This window comes from Polypterus senegalus, chromosome 2 (genome assembly GCF_016835505.1).
Source record: "Polypterus senegalus isolate Bchr_013 chromosome 2, ASM1683550v1, whole genome shotgun sequence".
NCBI lineage: Eukaryota > Metazoa > Chordata > Cladistia > Polypteriformes > Polypteridae > Polypterus > Polypterus senegalus.
The window spans coordinates 199,745,947-199,768,401 of NC_053155.1; the positions used below are offsets into that span (position 1 = coordinate 199,745,947).

The window sequence follows — 22,455 nt, forward strand, 5'->3', positions numbered from 1 at the left end:
CTAGGCGGTAAAGGCTCTCCAAACAGCATTGGGAGCAAGGCAGGAATTAAGCCAGGACTGGACACAGATCCAATACCAAACACAGCCAGACATGGCTATCACAAACTATTCTAACAACAGGCATACACAAAGAAAAACCAGCTAGACATGGAAAGAATGTGCAAAATCCACAGAGACAGTAAGCATTGTGCTTTGAAGCCATCCTATTTTCTATAATATCTCGACTAATATTATTACAACTTACAGTTGCTTATCGCAGATTCAGTAGTAACATTATGTAAGTATTTATTAACAACATGAGTTAACCAATCTGTATTAACTACATCTTACCAGTATTTGGTAAACAAATATGTAAGTATTAAATTTTCAAAAGCTGCTTTATCCCAGACTAAACAGGTCTCTTTCTAATTTTCTGACACATTTTTAATTTTTTTTTTTTACATTTTAATACTTTATACATTTGCTGAAGCAACTTTCATTTTGCTCTTTAGTTAGTTGCATGATTTTATCTTCTCCTTCCCTTTCATTTACTTTTTTTAACCATATAGTCTTAAAATAAAATTAATTTAGAAAAAGCAAGCACTGATTAATTTCTTTAAAATGGAAGTTATTTTAAACGTTTGTGGTTTATTCGATTTTTTTTTCTTTTCTAATGTTTTCACTTTCATCTTTTACATCATCCACACTAATGAATTGGTACCATTTTGTTAGTGAATTCAAAAATAATTCTCATTAAATGTACTGTATATTTTCCATAGGAGGATACTGCAATTTCGTGTTGCTATTTTAAATTTTTCTAATCTTCAACATGGGGTCTGAAATAGTCCAAGCACTGCGTCTGGCTCCTACTTTGAATGCTTCATTTTCCTCCCTTTTTTAATCCAATCATTGCCTACTCAAAGTTCTAACATTTATCAGTGTATGATAAAGATTTACAGTATAACAGCATGAGTTTTCTACACACAAATGTCAACAAAGTTTCATTAACTTTTTTGTTTATTGTCATATCCATCCACCCACCCATCTACCAAACCCACTTATTCAGTACAGGGAAGCTGGAGCCTGTCCCAGAAAGCATTGGGTGCAAGGCCAGAACAAGCCCTGAACAGGGTGCCAATCCATTATATCTCTCCAAAATAATTGTTATTGTAGAGCCAGGGGGGGCACTCCCAGCCACTGAGTGCCAATACATTCTTGCTCTTTACATCACTCTTTCTGGTAAGTTCTCTGGCCTGAGAAGAACAGCTTGCTGCTGCTGCATAAATTGGAATTTCCATGAGACTTTGCAGGCTTGCCATTTTTCTAGGTTCCCCTAGGCCCTAAAGATGCTCATTTGCATGGTGGAATGCCTGCTCATACTGGTGGTGACTTTTCCCAGGGCTGATGTAACTTGTCAGCACTTTTGCATTATTAATTTTGCTATTACTTTTACATATGCCATCACAACATATTAATTGAAACTTATTTTGCCTACTATAAAACAGAATTCTGCTCATGTTTTTGTGTGTAAAATGGACAGAGAGTGTTTTAGTTTTACCTTTTTTTCCCCACTAACAGTTTTACTTCAAAATGTTAACATGCTGTCTATATGCTGTATAGCACGCAGAATCCCGCAGAGGATGGACGTAGTAAAGGTTTTCAAGTCTATTTTTCATTCCCTGTAGGAGTTGGAAACAAGCGGCGTTGCCGTCTCTACTCTGTATATCCATGTGTTACGGTTGCTGTCATCGTTTCCTAATCTCTTCTTCCAGCAATGTTGACCTAACAAACCTGCACCTGTCAAATCGCCGCGTAGCTGAGTTTACCTTTTAAGATGGTGGATGTGCCAACCTGCGCTTCTCCTTTACCGGAGTCACTGAGGCGTTGCAAAGTGTCACTGTCATCTGATGACATACCTGCATATTTAGCTTAGCCATCAAGAAAACTTGAGAAGAGAAATTTAGGATTACTTGATGGGTAGGCAAAAGCATTAATACGTCAATGATGTTAGTTAACAACCATACCTATCTGTAACTCGTATATTGATCTGCACTATTGGGTTTTACACAATTCCAAATATGCGGTACTGTTTTCATTCGACAAACCGTCCACTCACTTTCTAACCTTTTTCTATAATTTACACTCAAATAGAGCGTCACATGTACATGTTCGGCTTCCGTAGAATCCCAGCCCCCTTGTATGTGTAATGTGATTGGTTCAGACGTCATCGTTAAGGTAGTAAAAGTTTGACATTTGCGCAAGTAGAGGTTATAATGAATGGTTTTCACAATGGCAGAAGCGTGGGTCTGTCCTACTGTGTTGCTGTGTTTTTATGGTTTTTTCTCCAATGTGAGACCGTCAGAGCCTTTCTTGAATCCGTACCTGCTCGGGCCCGATAAAAACCTCAGCCAAACGCAGGTCAGTATGTATAACATCACGGTGAAAGTAGTAGTAGCACGTACATTTGTCAGGAAAGAAACGCTACTGATTTCTTTTAATACCTGCCTTAATGTTTCCCGTGTATATGTTTTTATACAATCACTTAGCTTTAACGGCAGCGTCTGTACGGGATGCTTATTCAGCTGCATTTCCCCATGCGGGTGTGTAATGTACTCGGACGAAGCGCGTGGTCTTTTATCCTGATGATCCATCCCCGGTGCTTTGCCGCGGTCAGTCCCTTGATGCGGAAAGCACTGTGTGTGCATACTTGCTTTATCCATATCCATATCCATATCCATGGAAACTTCGGCCCCAACTTTTTACTTATTTTAGTACGGATTAACACTGTAAATCGCCTCTGGAATGTAATAATGTTGAACAATTAGGCCAATGAACACCTCGTGATACTCATTGTACTTAAGTGCATCGCATTACAGAAACGATTCCTTTTAAAATTAGTTATCTTACATTTGAATTGATATACATAGAAAAGGAAGGGATGATAGGTGGGTTTGATAGCAGATGTAGGAAAATCACAGTGGCTGTGCGCTTTCTTAAACGTAAGGCAATTTTGTTTTTAAACGAACCTTCAAAGAGAAATGTACGTTCGTTCGCATGACTTTATCGGTGCCACTTTTATTCCGATGCAGCGCTCTTCTCAGTTGTCCAGTTAGAACACAAAAAGTCGAGCCACCACATTTAAACAGCATTCATGCTATAAAACAAACCTCGTACACATATTTTTGAATCGGCGTTCTTTACTTGCAGTCTACCTGTGTTTTTAACATTTTAACATTATTTCTTGGCGCAATAGGAGCTTCAGAATAATAGCAAATATAAAGTGGATGAGGGAGCAGGAATAGTAGTAGTGATAGCATTACCACTTCTACCGACTGTAGTGAACTGCTTACTTTTGTGTCCGACCAATATACAACACGTGGTTTGATGGGCAGTGTGGTGTATTTGTTAAGGACATAACAACCAGTCTTGACTCGAGACTGAAATGCTAGGGGGAGCATGGTGGAAGAAAATCCTTTAAAATCGAACATGTAACAATATACATGAAAGCGTGATTGGCACGTTTAGTAAGAAGAATGTGAAGCCTGCGACAGAAAAACAGTGCAGCCGCTGGTGAGCCTGTCGATCACAATGCTTTCCATAATGCAGCGGGAGGTAAAAGTACATTTTTGCTGCTGAGTCCGCCCAACTCCAGTAATATCCTCGTATCTTTTGTTTCTACGGGATGATGCACTTAATTCACATAAAATAAGTAATGTTTCACTATACTGTGCATTCTCTGATTATCGAGCTATATATTATACATTTTGATCAGCCTCAAAGCAATACAAATGTCAAAATTGGTATTGAAAACAATAACTTGTACAAAAAGTACATTTTTTGCTGCTGATTCCGACCAACTCCAGTAATGTCCTCGTATCTTTTTTTTTCTACGGGATGATGTATTACTTATTTTATGTGAATTAAGTGCAACAACAACATTTATTTATATAGCACATTTTCATACAAACAGTAGCTCAAAGTGCTTTACATATTAAAGAATAGAAAAATGAAAGACACAATTATAAAACAAAATAAATCAACATTAATTAACATCGAATAAGAGTAAGGTTCAATGGCCAGGGGACAGAAAAAACAAAAACTCCAGACGGCTGGAGAAAAAATAAAATCTGTAGGGATTCCAGACCATGAGACCGCCCAGTCCCCTCTGGGCATTCTACCTAACATAAATGAAACAGTCATCTTTGGATTTAGGGTTCTCACGGAAGGGCTTGATGAAGATGATGGTCACGTAGACTTCTGCCTTTTAATCCGTCCATCATTGTTGGAGCATCATGAAGCTTTGAGTAGGTGCGCCACCACCACAAAGGAACCGGAAAAAGAAACAGAAAAGAGAGTAGGGGTCAGTACCGATTTTAGAGCCACCATGAATAGTTATTTTGAGGAAATTGAACATATAGAGTATCAGGATTAAGTTAAATTAAGATTAAAATGAAGTTATAAAAAGGCCATGTTAAAGTTGTTAAATGTTTCACTATACTGTGTATTCTCTGATTATCAAACTATATATTATACATTTCGATCAGCCTGAAAACAATACAAATGACAAAATTGGTATTGAAAACAATAACTTGTACAAAATTGAACGCAAAACGAAACTCGGCCCCATGAATCATGGCTGTACAGTACGCTTCTCTGGACACTTTAAAACTCCCCGCTAAGCTAAAAGACGCCTTCCCTAATTAACTAAATATGCGCGGTGTGAACTTCTAAAGAGAGTTTTAAGTATATTGCTTACAACTTTAAACAGATTCCAGAAATTAACGAATGTTTACAGGATGACATAATCGGTGTTTATACAGTAGTGCTTCTTGGTCCGGACCTGAGGAGCGTGTCCCTATGGGTCGTTACAATTAAAACACGATGTGCATGGGCGCCGACCCGTTATAAATACATGAAGAAGAGAGCGTAGGTTAGAAGGCACGCAGATGTGGCAAAGTAAAATTAAACGATCAGCATGCTATCTGGATTGCAATATTAAAATTTGACCATAGTACTAAAAATTTAGCTCCTAGTATAATCATCCGTCATATTAAATTTTGCTTTTAAATCGCGTTCTTTGTTAACTACACCATCAATGACCTGATCAATATTCTCTTCACGTTCATTATTACGAAGCAACGCAACACAATTTCGCAAAATTTTTAAAGGTAGTATATAAATAAGGCATGGTGTTTGTATGTAATTATTAGGGTTCACATTTTAGTTTTTTGTTTTATTGTTTCGTAATGTTATAAAAAAAAAAAAAAAATCCATGACAGTGCCACCTTTACCTAAAGTGCTGCCAGAGACTGGCCTCCTTGCCTCATATACTGGCCATGTCCAGCAGCATTTGGAGGTGCTTAGTTATCCCCTGAAACTGGGCCTGCTTCAGACACAGCGACTGTGAGTTCAAACCTCACTGGTGACATTGTTTGACCATAAACAAGTCTCTTCACCTCTTTGTCTGTTGTATGTCTGCAGGCAACACCGATTTCTGAGCTTTTTGAAGCTTTCTTAGCCCTGCTATTCATTGAACTTTAATGAAACTTTTATATATATATATATATATATATATATATATATATATATTACAAATAACCATAGCTGTGCAAATGTTTTGAATGTCTCTTCCCTGAACACTATGCATATTTTGAACACATTTTTAATATTTCCTAAAAACTAGGAATAATAACAAATAACGCAGTCGTATTGTTCTACCCAGCACAATCAGAGACCATAGTTACATTTTTGTGATCACCGAAACGTCTTCTGGCACATAGAGCAGCAATCAGTTTTTATGCAGTTCAGTGATACTGAACATGCATGGCACCACCTTTGTTTTTTTGCCCACTTTTGCTTCCATAAGGAGTTTTTTCAGATGATATGGCAGGTTCTGTTTCATTCTGATCAGGTGCTGCAGCTCCTTGCCTCACACCACCTTTCCTCTTTCTGGCCTGAGCTATGTTATGCTGCTCCATGTTTTCCTGCCCATAACATTCCCTATCTGATGTAGAAACAATGTCTGCACTTAGTGCACTGCATCACTCTGTGCTTTGTGTTATTCATTTGTCTTCCTGCTGCCTACTCAAGTCTCTCTGGCTCATCATCTGCAGTCAACAATACAGACTATTTTAAAAAGGCCTGCAGTGCTGATGAGAGTCACTGCAATTCTTTTCTTACCTCCCTAAAATTTTATATACCTACATAATATGTAACAACATAGAAATGAGAGCGAGTCCTCCTCCTTTCTGCTTCCCGCAGGTATTTGCGTCTCTGTCTGCTCTAACTGTGCTAAACCAAGGTAGCTCCATGTTAGCATCTGGGATGCTGGTTGTTAGCAACTTTTCACAAAAACACAACAAACTGCATTCTCTGTAGGTCCTGACATTTTTCACCAGCGCAGCCAGTTCATCGATCTTATTTGGTAGTGAGTTCACATTTCCCAGGATCACAGAAGGCACCGAAGGCTTATATCGCCACTTTCTCGCTAGCCTCTTAGCTTTTAGCTTAGCGCCGGCTCTGCTGCCACAATACGACCTTCTTACCTTGTCGGGTAAATAGGGAACCACACCAGCATGGGCCTTTGTTCTCAGCGCTTGAAGTTGACTACCTGAATATACAAGTCGGCGTGTAAAAATCCATGTCCAAGTAGTAAAAAGTGACCAGGGAACGAGTCCACATAAAAACAAGTGGTAGGAGTGATCAGTGAAATAGAGAAAAAGGTAGAAAGATAGTCTTATACAGAGCTGCTGGAAAGGCTGCCACTCGTGGCGGCGCCTGAGTCATGTATATTAATTATAATACTTATAATTATGGTAATAATACATTAATTAACTGTTGAACTATGGCCAGTTCAAAATAGATGAGAGGAAGACAAAAACTCTGCAGTAAAGGGTGCAAGAGTGACATTCAAGAGAATTGTTTTAAAATCTGTTATTAATATAACTGCAGATGCAGAAGGCAAGAGTAGGAAATTCTGTCTCAAAAGTACTGTGAATGGGGCATATTTGAGAATGGAAGCTGACAGTTTTACTAATGACAATACAAGATAACATTCAGAAATGAAAATAATAATCTGGGAAGTGATGTGCAGAATTTGTAACACTTTGCAGTACCACTTACTGGTGCCTCTGGAGTAATGTTGTCAAAACTATTGCAAGGAAAAACCAACCATTTTTTTTACATTCAGATTTTAGTTTTTACACAAGATATTTTTGTGGTACATTCAAGGTATATTTTTAAATAGGGACATTAAATCAGACTTCTCCAATTTACAGTACTGTATATTTAATTGTATACCTTCCCCAGAAAGTATGTTTCTTTGTTCATTTTAAATTCCTTTACTAATTCTGTGCTGTTTCTGTTTTTGCAGGTGATTAATGAAATCTATCCAGTATGGACTTACTCCTACCTTGCACTACTGTTTCCTGTATTTCTAGCCACAGACTATCTACGTTACAAACCTGTCATCATTTTGCAGGGAGCTGCCTTCATTATAACCTACATAATGCTTTTGTGTGCACAGGGAGTGTTGGCTATACAGTTTTTGGAGTTTTCTTTTGGAGTTGCCACAGCAGCTGAGGTTGCATACTTTTCCTATATATACAGTGTAGTGGAAACTGCCCAGTATAAGAAAGTGACAGCTTATTGTCGTAGTGTCACACTGGTGGCTTATACTGTTGGCTCCATCTGTGGCCAAGTTCTTGTGTCTGTATTCAAAGTGCATTTGTATTATCTTAATGTGTTTACTTTAGTATCTGTGTCATTGGCTTTTATCAGTTCATGGTTTCTTCCAATGGCAAAAAAGAGCTTATTTTTTCACCCAAGGCTGGAACATTCAAATAACCATAGTTCTGAGAAGACTACATGTTTAAACAGCAAAGAATGTTTGGAACAAGTACCTCAGGCAGAGGATGTAGAATCAAAGCTGCCACTAAATGACAGCTGCCGTCAGTCTTCACATCTGGTATGTATATTTTATAAGGACATGATGTGCAAGTATATGCCAACAGTGTATTCATTTAGATATAGCTACAGGACACTTAAGTATTGTATGTCAATAAGGTGGTGCAGTAGTAGTGCTGCTGCCTGGCAGTAAGGACACCAGGGTTTGCACCCAGGGTCCTCCCTTCATGGAATTTGCATGTTCTCCCTGTGTCTGTGTGGGTTTCCTTTGGGCGCTTCACCAAGCAAGTTGGGGCGGGTTAGGTGGATTGGCAATGTTAACATTGCCCTATTGTGTGCATGGTATGTGCATGTGTGAGAGTGTGGAGCCCTATTCAGGAGGTTGTTCCAGAATTGTGCTCTATGCATGCTGGGATAGGCTTCAGCCACATGCGGCCCTGCACAGTATTAAGTAGGCTTAGAAAATGGTGTGGTATATACCAATATTTGAGGTGTTAAGTTAATTTCCATGTATAGAGCTATTTGTTGACTTGGTGGACAAAGTTAGTGGTTTCAATTTGTTTTTTATTGGAGTAACATTTGAACTATGTCACTGGTATACTGTCATTAAAGTTTTGTTTAAATACAAATGGTAACCTGCCCCTTAACCAGGAATTGCAGAATTGATTTTTTTAGAGGTTTAATTTAGATGAACATACTTTCAACTGTGCAAACACAAACAGTAGATACATTTTTAAAAAGAAGTGAAAAAATGTTTTAAGAGTGATCCTATAATTTGCATTTGATTCGGATCTATGATTGGTTGTATCAGCTAATATTTTCATGTACTTTTAAATGACTTGGGTGGCCATCAAGGTATCCTTCCCAGTTTCATGCAACACTTAAAGAAGCTTTTAATAGTCTGAAACATGGTATCCCTTACTAGTCAGATATTGGAAAAAGTTTAACACCATGTCCTTCGAAGAAGTTCAGACAGCAAGTGTATGCCTCTTTGAAGAATGTACTGTACTGATGAGGTTTTCCTAATTTTATTTTCTAAGAAAATAAAATACAGCAGTATTTGGCTGTATCAGTTCAACTGTGTTTAGTGCTGCTGCTCCATAAACCCTGATGGTACTTTCAGTTTAGAGCAAACATGATGTCCTTCAGTGTGACATTTTTTTCTCAAATATGCTAGAAATGTGCAAAATGGTTTGATAACTCTAATTTAGCGGTGTGTGTGTCTTGCACTGGACAGGCATCCTCCTGCAGAGTTTGTTTGTGCCATGCAATCACTTATTCTTGGACAAACATCAGTCTTCTGTGACTTTGTAATGGGAAAACATTGTTCAGAAAATGGATGCAAGACTCCTCTCGGTTTTCTTTTTTTCTTCTTCTTAAAGAGTACATTTCTTATAAAGAACTACATAGATTTACTTCGTGTAATCTTAAACACGTGTATTGCTCCTTCTTTTTAGCTAAAATATTTTTGCTTGGTTTATGTTAATGTGAAGACGTACAACTAATTAAATTATGTAAAGTACATGTTCATTTTGATTTTACCTCTTTCAAAATGTGCAATAGGTGTTCTCAGTTAATTCAAAACTATTAAGGAATCAGCCATTTATTCAGGGTATACGGTAATTATCTTTCCAATAATATGCCTTATCACATCCTTCTATGTAGATTTTTACTTGGCGTCAATGAGAGGAATGAACACTTTAGTTTTCAGTGAATATGTAAGAGAAGAAAAATGTTATTCTACAAATGGCATTGCTCCTAAGTGAGTGACAGAAAGGGAAATTTATATAAAAATTACAATTACATACATTTTGGAAATGCTATTTTTCTCTTCTTAATTTTTAAAAGTTTTTTTTATGAACGGTACACAAAGTTTGACCAAGCTTGTGTTGTATTCACACAGTTTGGAATTAAGTACCTTGAAAAATAACATTAGGTTCACCATCTGGCATTTATGTTAGTAGGGTTATATAGTTTTAAGTGTCTAAATTCATAATCTATATTAAACACATTTGTTGTCTTGGATAGAAATTTACTTACAACTTTGCATATGTGTTTACTTTGGTTTTATTTTTTTTTTTGTGTGTATTTTTACAGCTTTCTGTAGTCCAAACTTTACATGCATCTCTGTGTCTGTGCTTGCAGCCTGAAAGATTGTTCACTGCAGCATGCAATATCGTAACCCCCAGCCATTCTCACCAAAGCCCAGATATGCTAGATTCTATATAACTGCTTCTGTTCAAAGATTACTTAAAATAGGCTTAGTTTTGTGGCCTGCCAATTGTAACGTGAGTGAGTCTTGCTTTGCTTTACAGGGTGAAGTGAGGTGGTTGTATATTGAAAAAACAAATCTTTCTGTCTCTCTCTCCTCCCAGCATTTAGATTTACTTATTTTCCCTTCTTCAGGACATTTAAAATCATTTTGTTTTCTCACAAGAACAGTAGTTGATGCTATAAATATCCAAGTCCTTTGACTGGAGAAATAAAAGGTGATTTTTGTTGTATAGATTTTTATTAAAACATGTTCATTTTTGTGGTACAATTTCCATTCAGTAATTGATAGTATATCATTCTAATATAGACTGTGAGTTGAATCTTAATAGTTTTAAAATGTGACAAATGTTCAAAATACTTCATTGACAAAAAATTGAAGTGCCTATGCAGTATTCTTAGTTTCATTTGTAATTTTTTGAAAACTCTAGTACACATCCTTCAATGTGTGAAAATTGTGGTGATTTTGCTTTAATTATGCTTACAGGATGCGAAGGACATTGATAGAAAATCTGAGCTGCTTGGAGTCCTGAGAATGCTATGGTTGGACTTTCTTGATTGCTACTCCTCTTGGACTCTGGTACGGTGGTCTTTGTGGTGGGCATTGTCCACCTGTGGGTATTTTCAGGTGGTTAATTATATCCAAGCACTCTGGGACGAGGTCCTGCCATCGGAGCACTCCACAATCTACAATGGTAGTGTGGAGGCTGTTTCCACACTGTTAGGTATGACTTTTATTTGTTTCAATAGTCTTCAAAATATTAAAACATTTTTTGGTTTCAATTTTGATTGTTTGGGATACATGTTTTACAAATTTCTATATGTATTATGGTACTTCTCAAACTCTGCATTTCAATTCAAGAATAAAAATGGTTCACTTTCTGGGAATGCCATTCTGCACGACAAGTTTAAAGAATTTTATTTGGTTGCTTTAACAGTGTAAAACTATTTAGTTTGATGTAACTTATTTTTGCAATTATAGTTCTTTTAAATGTTGTATTAGAGTGTTCAGAACTTGTAGGTAAATGTATGTTCAATAAATTTTATACATAAAGGTTTGGTTGTTTTTAAGAAATGGGGGAAATTGTAAACTTTCTTCATTGAGTTTCCATGGTTTTTGCGTCTGTGAATATGTTTGTTTGGGTTAGATTACTTAGACAAGTTTGCCTTTAGCTGGAGTAGCTTCTTTGTGTAATTGGATTTGGTGAATAATCAATAGAATGTGCAAAGACTAAAATCTGTTAGGGATGATTGGAGCCTTAAAATTGAATCCACAGGTTTACCTTTTTTTTAACCCCCTCTTCTTCTTCCCAGTTTTTCAAAGAGTAGACCATAACAGCTGTGGCTGGCGTGTTTATATGAGAGATTTGTGCTGTAACAGAGTAGAGAAGTAAAGCAGTTAAATGAGGCTACCTGTTTCTTTGCTATTCTAAACTATTTAAAACTTGTCCAACCCAACTGAACATATGCTTACATTTTTATTTTTATTTTTTTTGACTTTGAAAGGATGTACGTAGAAATGATTTGGGAACTAAATAGTTGTTTATAAGAAAAAGGGGACCTTCATACTTGGCTCAATATGTGGTTGGACCATGAGGAAGTTTCTTAACTCTCAACAAAGTTTATATTCCCTTTACTGTAGATTGAAATTGGACGGCCAAAGAATAGAGTGCTTCTATCTTTCTGATTTGGCCCTGGGAGTAGTAAAGATGATATTCCCTGACTACTTTGCTATTTCGGAGAGAAGGCTCGAAGAGTACAGGTTACACTGCATTTATCAACAATCAGAATTAATAGGTGACGTCACATATTTTGGGAAAATTGACCACCTGAGAGTACAAATGAGTTGCTCGTCTAAAGGATGAGCAGTAGTTAAAACAGTGATAAAAATTCTAAACATTTGGAGAGAATTTGGCCCTTGTAAGTGTTAAGGCTTCTGTTTTTTGACAGATAAATTCTGACTTATTATTTTCATATACAGTACTTTAGTATTCAGTCAGTTCCAGTTTGGTGTGTGTGTGTGTTGTGTTTATATATATATATTTTATATATTGCATTTTTTATTTCTTTAGGTGCTGCCGTTGCATTTGCCATTGGATTTGTGAAGGTGTCGTGGGATGTTTGGGGTGAACTGGCTTTGTGTACTTCCTCTGTACTAATAGCTGCATCTGTCTTCATCATGGATTTTGTCAGGAACATCTGGGTGTGCTATGCTTCCTATGTTGCTTTCAGAAGCATTTATATGCTTCTCATAACAATTGCAACGTGAGTACCCAAGTTATTTTTTTGTATAGTTTTTCAGTGCTGTTCTTTACTTTTACAGCTTCAAATATAATAAGCAAGACCCTTAACCTGTAATTGCTCCAGGGTCGCTGTACAATGGCTGACCCTGCGCTCTGACCCCAAGGGGTATGCGCAAACTAACACATTCATAATACAAGAAATTATATAAAGCAAAATAAAGAACAAAAAAAGGTGTATATGCTGCTTACAACATCAACATAAAGTGCATATGTGTACTGTATATAGAGGGCTACTTAGAAGGTTCATGTTGAACGTTACATTGCATGCATTTGAGCTGAATTACAGTAGATGAGATGGACTTGTATTTGTCCTGAATTTTTCTTTTCTCTATGATATGAAAATACACACAAAAATTAGATTGTCAGATGTTTACATACACTTAAGATGAATTCTTTAAAACTCACTTTATAACCCCTCCACAGATTTTATACTAACAAACTATAGACTTGGCATATTGTTTTGACATCTACTTTGTGCAGGGCAAAAGTATTTTTTTTCCAGCAATGTTCACAGACAATATTTAACTTTTTATTGACGCTTTATTTGACTTTTTATTGACTATACCAATGGGCCATAAGTTTACATACACTTTGTTAATATTTGGTAGCATTGCCTTTAAATTGTTTAACTTGAGCCAAACATTTTGGGTAGCCCTCCATAAGTGTTGTACAGTAATTTGCTGGAATTTTGGCCCATTCCTTCAGGCATAAGTAGTGTATCTGGGATGAGATTCTAGGCCTCCTTGCTTGCACATGCTTTTTCAGTTCTGCCCACAACTTTTCAGTTGGATTGCAGTCAGGGCCTTGTGGTGGCCACTCCAGTACCTTGACCTTGGAGGTATGCTTGGGGTCATTGTCCATTTGGGAGATCATTTGCAAATGAGCCTTGACTTCCTTGCTGAGTTCTTGAGATGTTGCTGCTGTATATCTACATAATTTTCCTTCCTAATGATGCAGTCTATTCTGTGAAGTGAACCAGTCCCTCCTGTAGCAAAACACCCCCACAGTATGATGCTTGAGATGGTGTTCTTTGGATGCAAGTCTCAAACTTTTTCTTCAAAACATAATGATTGCCATTATGGCCAAACCGTACGATCTTGGATTCATCAGACCAGAGGACATTTCTTCAGAAGGCAAGATCTTTGTCCCCATGTGCCATTGCAAACTGCAGTTTGGCTTTGGAACAGTGGCTTCTTCCTTGCTGAGCCACGTTTTAGGCTATGTCGATATAGAATTTGTTTTACTGTGGATATAGAAACTTGTCTACATGTTTCCTCCAGCATCTTCACAAGGTCCTGTTGTTCTGTGGTTGTTCTGCACTTTTCATGCCAAATTACGTTCTTCTGTAGAAGACAGAATACGGTGTGACAGCTGTGTGGTCCCACTGTGTTTATACTCGCAAATTATTGTTTGTACAGGTGAACTTGGAATCTTAAGGTGTTTGGAAATTATTCCCAAGGATGAACCAGATTTGTGGAGGTCCCTTGTTTTTTTTTTCTTTTTGTTTCTGAGGTCTAAACAAAGAGGCAGTGAGTTTGATGGTAGGCTTTAATATGCATCCACAGGTTGACTCCAGTTAGGCTTATTGGCTATCAAGAGCTAATTGGCTAATGTGTATGTAAACTTGTGACCCATTAGAACTGTGATATCTATACTAATAAAAGGCAAAGCCCTCACTGACTGACTCACTCATCACTAATTCTCCAGCTTCCTGTGTAGGTAGAAGGCTGAAATTTGGCAGGCTTATTCCTTACAGCTTACTTACAAAAGTTAAGCAGGTTTCATTTCGAAATTCTACACGTAACGGTCGACCACGTCCGCCATGTTGAACTTTCTTATTTATGGCCCCATCTTCACGAAATTTGGTAGGCAGCTTCCCTGCGCTTACCGAAACCGATGTACATACTTATTTCGATGGTATGATGCCAATGTCGGCCGCCATATTAAACTTTCCAATGTCACTAATTCTCCAACTTCCCGTGTAGGTAGAAGGCTGAAACTTGGCAGGCTCATTCCTTACAGCTTACTTACAAAAGTTAAGCAGGTTTCATTTCGAAATTCTACGCATAACGGTCAGAATGGTCGACAACGTCCGCCATGTTGAACTTTTTTATTTATGGCCCCGTCGTTACGAAATATGGTAGGCGGCTTCCCTGCGCTAACCGTAAACGTACGTACTTATTTCGGTGGTATGATGCCACTGTCGGCAGCCATACTGAACTTTTCAACGGTCTTTGTTACTTATGGGCCCATCTTCAAGAAATTTGGTACGCGGGTTCCCAATGCTAACTGAATCCTACTTACGTACATATATACATCCATAGCCTGCAGCTCGGTCACTGTGTGAGGCGGCGTTGGGTCCCCCATCCCAACGCCTCCCACTTTGTTGGCTGCCTGCCTATATAAGGTCAGTCCGTCGCTCTGGTCTCTACATTCCCTTCCTTGCTTCACCACGGGATTCACGTCTCCCTGCTGATAACTACAGCCTTTTTATTTAATCCACGGCTTCTTTGCTGTTTTATTGTTCGTTTATTATGATTATAATTATTGTGTAGGTATTTTAGACTTACTTTACATTGTACAGGTACCCATTTTCTTTATCATTTCAACCGTACCCCCATTAACATGTCTATCGAGGTGATCACCATCGATCAAAGAACTGTCACTTACCAAGTGGTTTCCATGCCCGGAGATGGCACCTACCTTTTCCATTCTCTTTGTTACATATTGCATGGCCATATCAGGCTCACTCTTGATATCCGGAGGAACATTGTGTCTTATGTATTGAATGACTGGGACAGGTTCAAGGTGTGGACTGATGACGGTACAAGAGATAATGATACTACACTGGTTACTTAAGCCCTTCACCTATGGTTCTGCATGTGAGTTGATGGCTGCCGCTGAATTGTTCGGTTGTCGCTTTCAAGTGTACCGAAATGGCCAAATATTTTACACCTTTCGACAACCGCCAATGCCTCTTAAACATCTTAGATTCACAGGTGACGATTTCAGTAGTGGACACTTTGATGTTTGTGGATGTTTAAACTCTCAAAAGCTGGATGTGAAGTTATCGATGAAACCGGTTGTATGCTTACAATACTTGACAGTTGCCGAATGTCACTTCAACACAAGTCCTACAAATACTGTCGTAATTGAAGCAAACTATGAAACTCAAACCGATTATAACAGCAGCAATCCAACCTGTGAGATTTGAAACAAGATTACTGTTCACATGGCCAACTGTAAGTTGCACGCTCAAGAGTAAGCTCAGCGCACAGCTTGGTCATATTACAACCAGAGGGCCGAACTCACAATGTGGTATACAAAGAGATCCTTAAATAATTATTGGCATATTTTCCCACAGTTTAAAAAGGTTTAATTTTCTTCTTAATAAAAATTTTAAGGCAGTACTTTGCCGCTGCGAAGCGCGGGTATTTTGCTAGTAATCAATAAAAAGTAAAATACAGTGGAACCTCGGGTCACGCCCATAATTCATTCCAAAACTCTGGTTGCAGCCCAATTTGGTTGTGACCTGAAGTAATTTCCCCCATAGGATTGTATGTAAATACAATTAATCCGTTCTGGACCGTACAAGCTGTATGTAAATATGTTTTTTTTTAAGATTTTAAGCACAAAAATAGTTAACTATACCATAGAATGCACAGTGTAATAGTAAACTAAATGTAAAAACATTGAATAACACTGAAAAAACCGAGAAACAGAGAAAACTAACACTGCAGACATTGCAAGAGTTCATGCTATAGCCTTACGAACCGCTCTCTGTAAACACTTTTTTTATTGAGTTTTAAGCACAGGGAAAAAAATGAACATTTGAAAAATCCGTAATTTACACAAACTAACCATAAACAACCAAGAAAACTAACCTTGCATGAGTTGAGTTCTGGCATGAAGGAAGTGAGGAGGAACTAGGTGGAGAGGAGATTACAGTTTTGAGGTAAAGTCTGTGACGATGCGGGTTTGCTGTATGCTCCCATCTTGCTTCCGGGAGCCCTTAAACCCGTCACCGTCAGTAATGTTACCGAAGAGCACGACAGTGAGCCACTACAATGGAGCAATCGGATGGTGCAAAAAGTGCCAAGTGCTTTTATTAAATTCAACAAAACAACAATCAAAAACAAAGTCCAAATTAAATAAAGTGCAGTGCTTTCAGAATCCTTCAATAAATAAATGATCCCATAAAAATAGAAGTGAAATGGAGGTTAAAATCCAATAGAAAAAGTCCTCATTAAATACGAGATTAAAACAATGCTCGAAGCAGTCTCTTTAAAAACAAGAACGGTGCATTCTTTAATTGCCTTCTCTGCTTTACTGCCTTCTTTAACTGCCTTCTCGCTCTCGCTCTCTCGTGCTCTCGCTGCACAGAGAATGCACAAGGAGAGACTGAACATATGTGGAAATCATCGGCGCGTACGAACCTGAAGGGAATGTGGCTTGTTCATCACCCAAGTGTGTGGTCGTGAACAGATGCAAAAGTTTGGCGAACTTTTTGGTCATAACCCGATTTGTACGTGTTCTGAGACGTTCGTGACCCGAGGTTCCACTGTACTGTCAACATTGTGAGAAAATATTTTGCACTGCACAAAGTAGATGTTTTAAATGATATTCCACATTTATAGTTTATTGGTATAAAATCTGTGGATGGGTTCTAAATTGAGTTTTAAAGAAACTATATAATCACATGGAGTTCTTAATTAGCTGCAGCTTCTCTGATGCACTTAAATTAAATGTTGTCTGGTTAGAATCTTTTCCTTTGATACTTAGGTTTTTGAACAAAAATAAAAAAGGGTTTGTTTTTTTTTTTTAAATTATTAAATCTAACATTCACACTAGATCGTATAGGTGTTGGAACTTGCCCCACTATTGTGGGTATACACCTCTATATAACTTAAAAGTGTTTCCAGAATTTAAAATATATATATAATATATAAAGGCAGTTATTTTGTTTCTGAAGCAGCCTCACAGTAATTTCTCAGCTAACGAGTAGTACATATTTTGCTGTTCTCATTTGTGCTTAAAAATGTTCAAGGTTTATTCCCCAACACTAACAAAGCATGTTTAGGAAGGAGATAAAAATACATCTGAGTTATTTAACTCTTTCCATAGCCTACTGGAATAAAAATGCTTAGATTTTCAGATTATCCACAAGGTAGTCTAATATGTACATTCGCAGATTCTGTTTGAAAAATTTGAGTAAAGGACATTGATTTTGTTTTATACTTAAAATACTGTAGACAATATCGCCATCTTTTTTTCCTCTATACTATCCATGAGTACTTATTTCAATATACTGTATTTTACCATTGACTACATATGTGAACAGTTGCAGGTTAACTGTTATTTTGTCCTTAATTCATACAAGATGGCTTTTTCTCCTGTTTTTTTTTTTTCCTGTCTTGATTTATTAACAGGTATCAGATTGCTGTGAATTTAAGCATGGAGAGGTATGCATTAATTTTTGGTGTGAACACCTTTGTTGCCCTGGCTTTACAAACAGTACTCACAATAGTGTTTGTTGACAAGAGTGGACTGGGACTGGATATTTTCACTCAGGTAAAAAAAAAAAAGTGTTTGGTTAAGTCATCTGATTAATTTGTTTTTTTTTTCCTTCTTATGTCGACATCCTCAAGACAAAAATGTCAGATATTTAGATAGATATAACACACGCACCTTTGGGCCGCATTTTTACATATAAAATTGGTGCAAGTATCTTTTGTAAAGCATCTCAAATTTTGCCTTTCCATTTATATGGAATATTGGAAAATGCACAATTTCTAAGTTTATTAGTTTTTAGGAATGTTGTGAATGTTAGGAAAGTTGAGAAACTTGAGAATGGCTAGATGCTTTGGGCCTTATTGTCATCACTGTAGATATGTATATGTTAATGTGAAAAAAACTTGTACTTATGTCTGCCTTTCTCCTTTCTCTCTAGTTTCTTATATATGCAATCTATTTTTGTGTGATTGCACTTATATTTCTGGTAACTACAGTGTACAGATGTTTGAAAAAACGGAGAATTTCTCACCTGCACTCACTTAAACAATAAATTGAACAAAAAACTGCAGAAGAGTGGAGATATAAAGAGAAGATGAACTGTAGTACTCGCAATACAGCATTTGAGTGAACAAACAGCTGTTAGCAGGTGACTGCTGTTTTTTTTTTTGTTTTTTTTTCTCCCTCTCCATGTCACAAATGATTCTTTATTTTTGAAATTTGAAGTTTATTTTTTAAACACATTCCTGGAGTGATTCCAATAGTACATTCTTTACCACAGATGACTTAATTTGAATTTAGTCTAAGTATTGTTATTGGTAGATGACAGAGTTCTCCTACCAGTACTACTAAGATTCTGCACAAGTCAGCAATTAATATTGCATTGTGGTTTACGGATTGTGATTCCTGCTGCTAAATGTATGATGAGGTAAACTGATTTAAGCTGATATGAAATTATTTGGAAGGTGCAGTCCTACAGAATTCATATTGGGCAATATAACTAAGCTGTGGAAAGTTTTCTAACTTATTTTGCACTGACATTTAGCCTTAAATTTAGAATGTGTTACCATTTTGATTCCAGTTAAGTGTTTTGTTGCTAGAGTAAAAACAAAACAAATATTTTTTTGTGGTAGTTTAATACAGGTAAAATGGCAGCTTCTGTATTCTGCCACTTAATATGTGTAGTTTACACTTCAATGGCACTTAAGTATAATCGCACATGTAGTGCAATGTGTAGCTTTAAATTTGATTTAATAGCTGCATATTATCTAAAAGAAACCGGCAGCAATGTTGCACAGAAAGGCTTTCTGACCATATTTATCTATGTGTAAGAAGCACTTTCTAATCTTTATAATCTTTTTAAGGAAAAGAGAAAATTACTAATTAACAGTATTTAAATAATAAAATAAACTTCAGGTACTGAGTCATTTCTGACTTGAGCAATGAACTATTTAAAACTGGTAGTAAAAAATAAAGTTAACATTCAGTATCTAGTGTGATCTTTACTTGATGTCTGTATTTCCGCATTGATCTGTTTGATTGGTGATCTTTATATAAAAAAGGCCCTCTTCACATGTAAGTGAATAAACACTTCCTTGTGATTCACTGAATTAATATGCAACTCCCGCTTTTTTTTTCTTTCTTTAAATATGACTGACTCTCTTTATTAACCCTAGAATTCTGAGGAAGCAAACAATAAAAGCATTTGAGGTATATATCTTGATAAGGCTCCACATGCGGAAGCTAGTAATAAAATTACATGATGTGGCACGACAGCCCAAGCTAAAAGTTACCACATCTTCTCAAATATCTGGAATACATTTCACCATTTAAGATGCACTGTGAACGTGGGGGCAAAATTGGCTTTAATGCAAAAAACAAAGGATTATGGTGAAAGAAACTTTGTTAAATTACTAAACAAAAAAATGTTATGTAACTACTTGTTATCAAGTGTGTTACTTTTGTTACTTTTTCATTTGGGATTTTACTGGCCAGCATTTGTTATTAAACCTAGTGACAGAAGTAGGTGTGCAGCAAGTACCAGCTTTATTTCATTTTCCATATTTGCATACCTATAGTAAATAATTGTGTACTGGAACCTTCAAGTAGGACATCAAACAACCCATAAATCCTGGCAAGTCCAGAATTAAATGTATACTAATAAACCTTTGTTCAAATCTTCCCTAGTAATATATTAATGCGCATATACACAACCCCAATTCAAAAAATTTTGGGATGCTGTGTAAAATGTAAATAAAAACAGAATACAATTATTTGCAAATTTCATAAATACATACTATATTCACAGTAGAGCATAGAAAATGTGTCAAACATTTCAACTGACAAAATGTACCATTTTAGGAAAAGAATAAGGTCGTTTTGAATTTGATGGCAGCAACACATCTTAAAAAGGTTGGGACAGGGCCATGTTTACCACTGTGTAGCAGCCCCTGTTGTTTTAACAGTAGTCCATAAACATCAGGGAACTGAGGAGACCAGTTTCTGGATGTTTGGGAGAGGAATGTTGTCCCATTCTTGTCTGAAATAGTATTTTAGCTGCTCAACACTCCTGGGTCTTCTTTGTCATATTTTTCATTTTGTTATACACCACATGTTTCATTTGGTGAAAGGTGTGGACTGTAGGCAGGTCAGTTCAGCACCCAGACTCTTATACTATGAAGCCATGCTGTTGTGACAGATGCAGTGTGCGGTTTAGCATTGTCTTGGTGAAATATGCAAGGCCTTCGTTGAAAAAGATGGTTGTCTGGAGGGGAGCATATATTGCTCGCTCTAAAACCTGTATATACTGTGCCTTTCAGCATTTCCAGATGTGCAAGCTGCCAATTCCATAGGCACTAATGCCCCCCCCAAACCATCAGACTGAGTGCTAATAACATGCCGGATGGTCCTTCTCTCTTGTCTAGAGGATGTGGTGTCCGTGTTTTCCAAAAAAGAATTTCAAATTTCTATTTGTCTGACCACTGAACAGTTTTCCATTTTTCCTCAGTCCATTTTAAATAAGCTTTAGCCCAGAGAAGACGGCTGCGTTTCTGGATCATGCTCACATAGGGCTTCTTATTTGCATGATAGAGCTTTAAGCTTCATTTATGGGTGGCACAGCAAACTGTGTTTATTGCGATGACTTTTGGAAGTGTTCTTCAGTTATTTCCATGACAGAATCAGACCTGTTTTTCAATGCAGTGCCATCTGCAGGCCCAAAGATCACGGCCATGCAATACTAATTTTCAGTCTTGTCCCTTGGACACAGAAATTTCACCAGTTTCTCAGAATCTTTTCATGATATTTTGTACTGTAGATGATGAGATATTTAACATCTTTGCAATTTCATGTTGAGAAACTTGATTCTGAAATTGTTCTACAATTTGCAGACTGTTTTTTGCAGATTGGTGAATCTCTTCCCATCTTTACTTCTGAGAGACTCTGCCTCTCTAAGATGCTTGTTTTATACCCAATCATGTTACTGACCTGTTGCCAATTAAACTAATTAGTTGCAAAAATGTTCCTCCAGCTATTGCTTTGTAGTACCTTTTTGTCGGCCCCTTCCCAACTTTTTTGAGACATGTTGCTGTCATCAAATTCAAAATAAACGAATAGTTTTCATGAAATAGTAGAAGAATGCATCATTTTCAACATCTGATACGATTTCTATGTGCTATTGCGAATACAACATGGGTTTATGAGATTTGCAGATCATTGTATTCTGTTTTTATTTACATTTTACACAGCATATATAAAATATATTTGTTTTCTTTAATGTAGGTATTTTTACTTCAATAAAAGTATTGTGGTGTTACTCTTTACTTTAAAATATAATCTGAATATGTTTTGTGTGTTACTTTTAACACATTTTCAAACATTTGCAACTACTAGTCTTTTTTGTGTATAAATGTCTTGATTACATATGTATACCAAAATGAAAAGCACTTCTAAGTCATAGTGAACTCCTCACTGTGGACCCAATCAGTACTGTACACTGTCTGGATAAGAAGCTTCTAGGGAGGTTATTCTTAAGTGTAAGTAAAAATGTACCTTTTGCCAAAAAAAAAAAAAAAATTGATATTATAATTTGAGTGAGACAGTGTCCTGTGTTTGTAAAGCAAAAAGACAATCTTCAGTCTGCTTTGAAAAATGTAGGTAGCTTCTCCTCTGACACATCTCTGTGCATTCATACTTGGGATAGCCTTATTACCTTAAATATACTGATAAGGAATAGATAATCCTACATCTTTAAGTGAATACCATACTATCAGAGGTAACATTTTTACTTCTTCTGGTTTGATAGAAATACCCTAGGGTAGAATGTGTTTTATTTACCTTTTATTAGTAAAAGGTTAAAAGGTCATTTTGTGGTAGTCTTAAAATATCATTTTGCCAAAACAGCATTAGAGGTTTGTTTTTTCTATGTTAATATTTGGTGGTGTTTTTGAGTAAAGTACCAAAAGATGCAACAGTTTAATGTTCTCTT

General features: G+C 36.8%; 1 protein-coding gene across 2 annotated transcripts in view; it reads left to right on the forward strand.

Annotated features, from left to right (window-relative positions):
* Positions 1-2,194: 2,194 nt before the first annotated feature.
* Positions 2,195-22,455, forward strand: part of LOC120523655 (thiamine transporter 1-like) — a 31,706-nt gene continuing 11,445 nt past the window's right edge. The window contains exons 1-6 of one of the 2 annotated variants that reach the window (XR_005632677.1): positions 2,195-2,397; positions 7,352-7,945; positions 10,643-10,880; positions 12,228-12,420; positions 17,888-18,029; positions 18,409-18,618. Coding sequence is in view for 1 of the 2 variants with exons in the window: in XM_039745166.1 (XP_039601100.1) it covers positions 2,257-2,397; positions 7,352-7,945; positions 10,643-10,880; positions 12,228-12,420; positions 17,888-18,029; positions 18,409-18,522 (1,422 nt within the window). In the remaining variant the exon portion in view is untranslated. Of the gene's footprint in view, positions 2,398-7,351; positions 7,946-10,642; positions 10,881-12,227; positions 12,421-17,887; positions 18,030-18,408; positions 21,706-22,455 lie in introns of those variants that run through there. The other variant, XM_039745166.1, reaches the window with a different exon arrangement.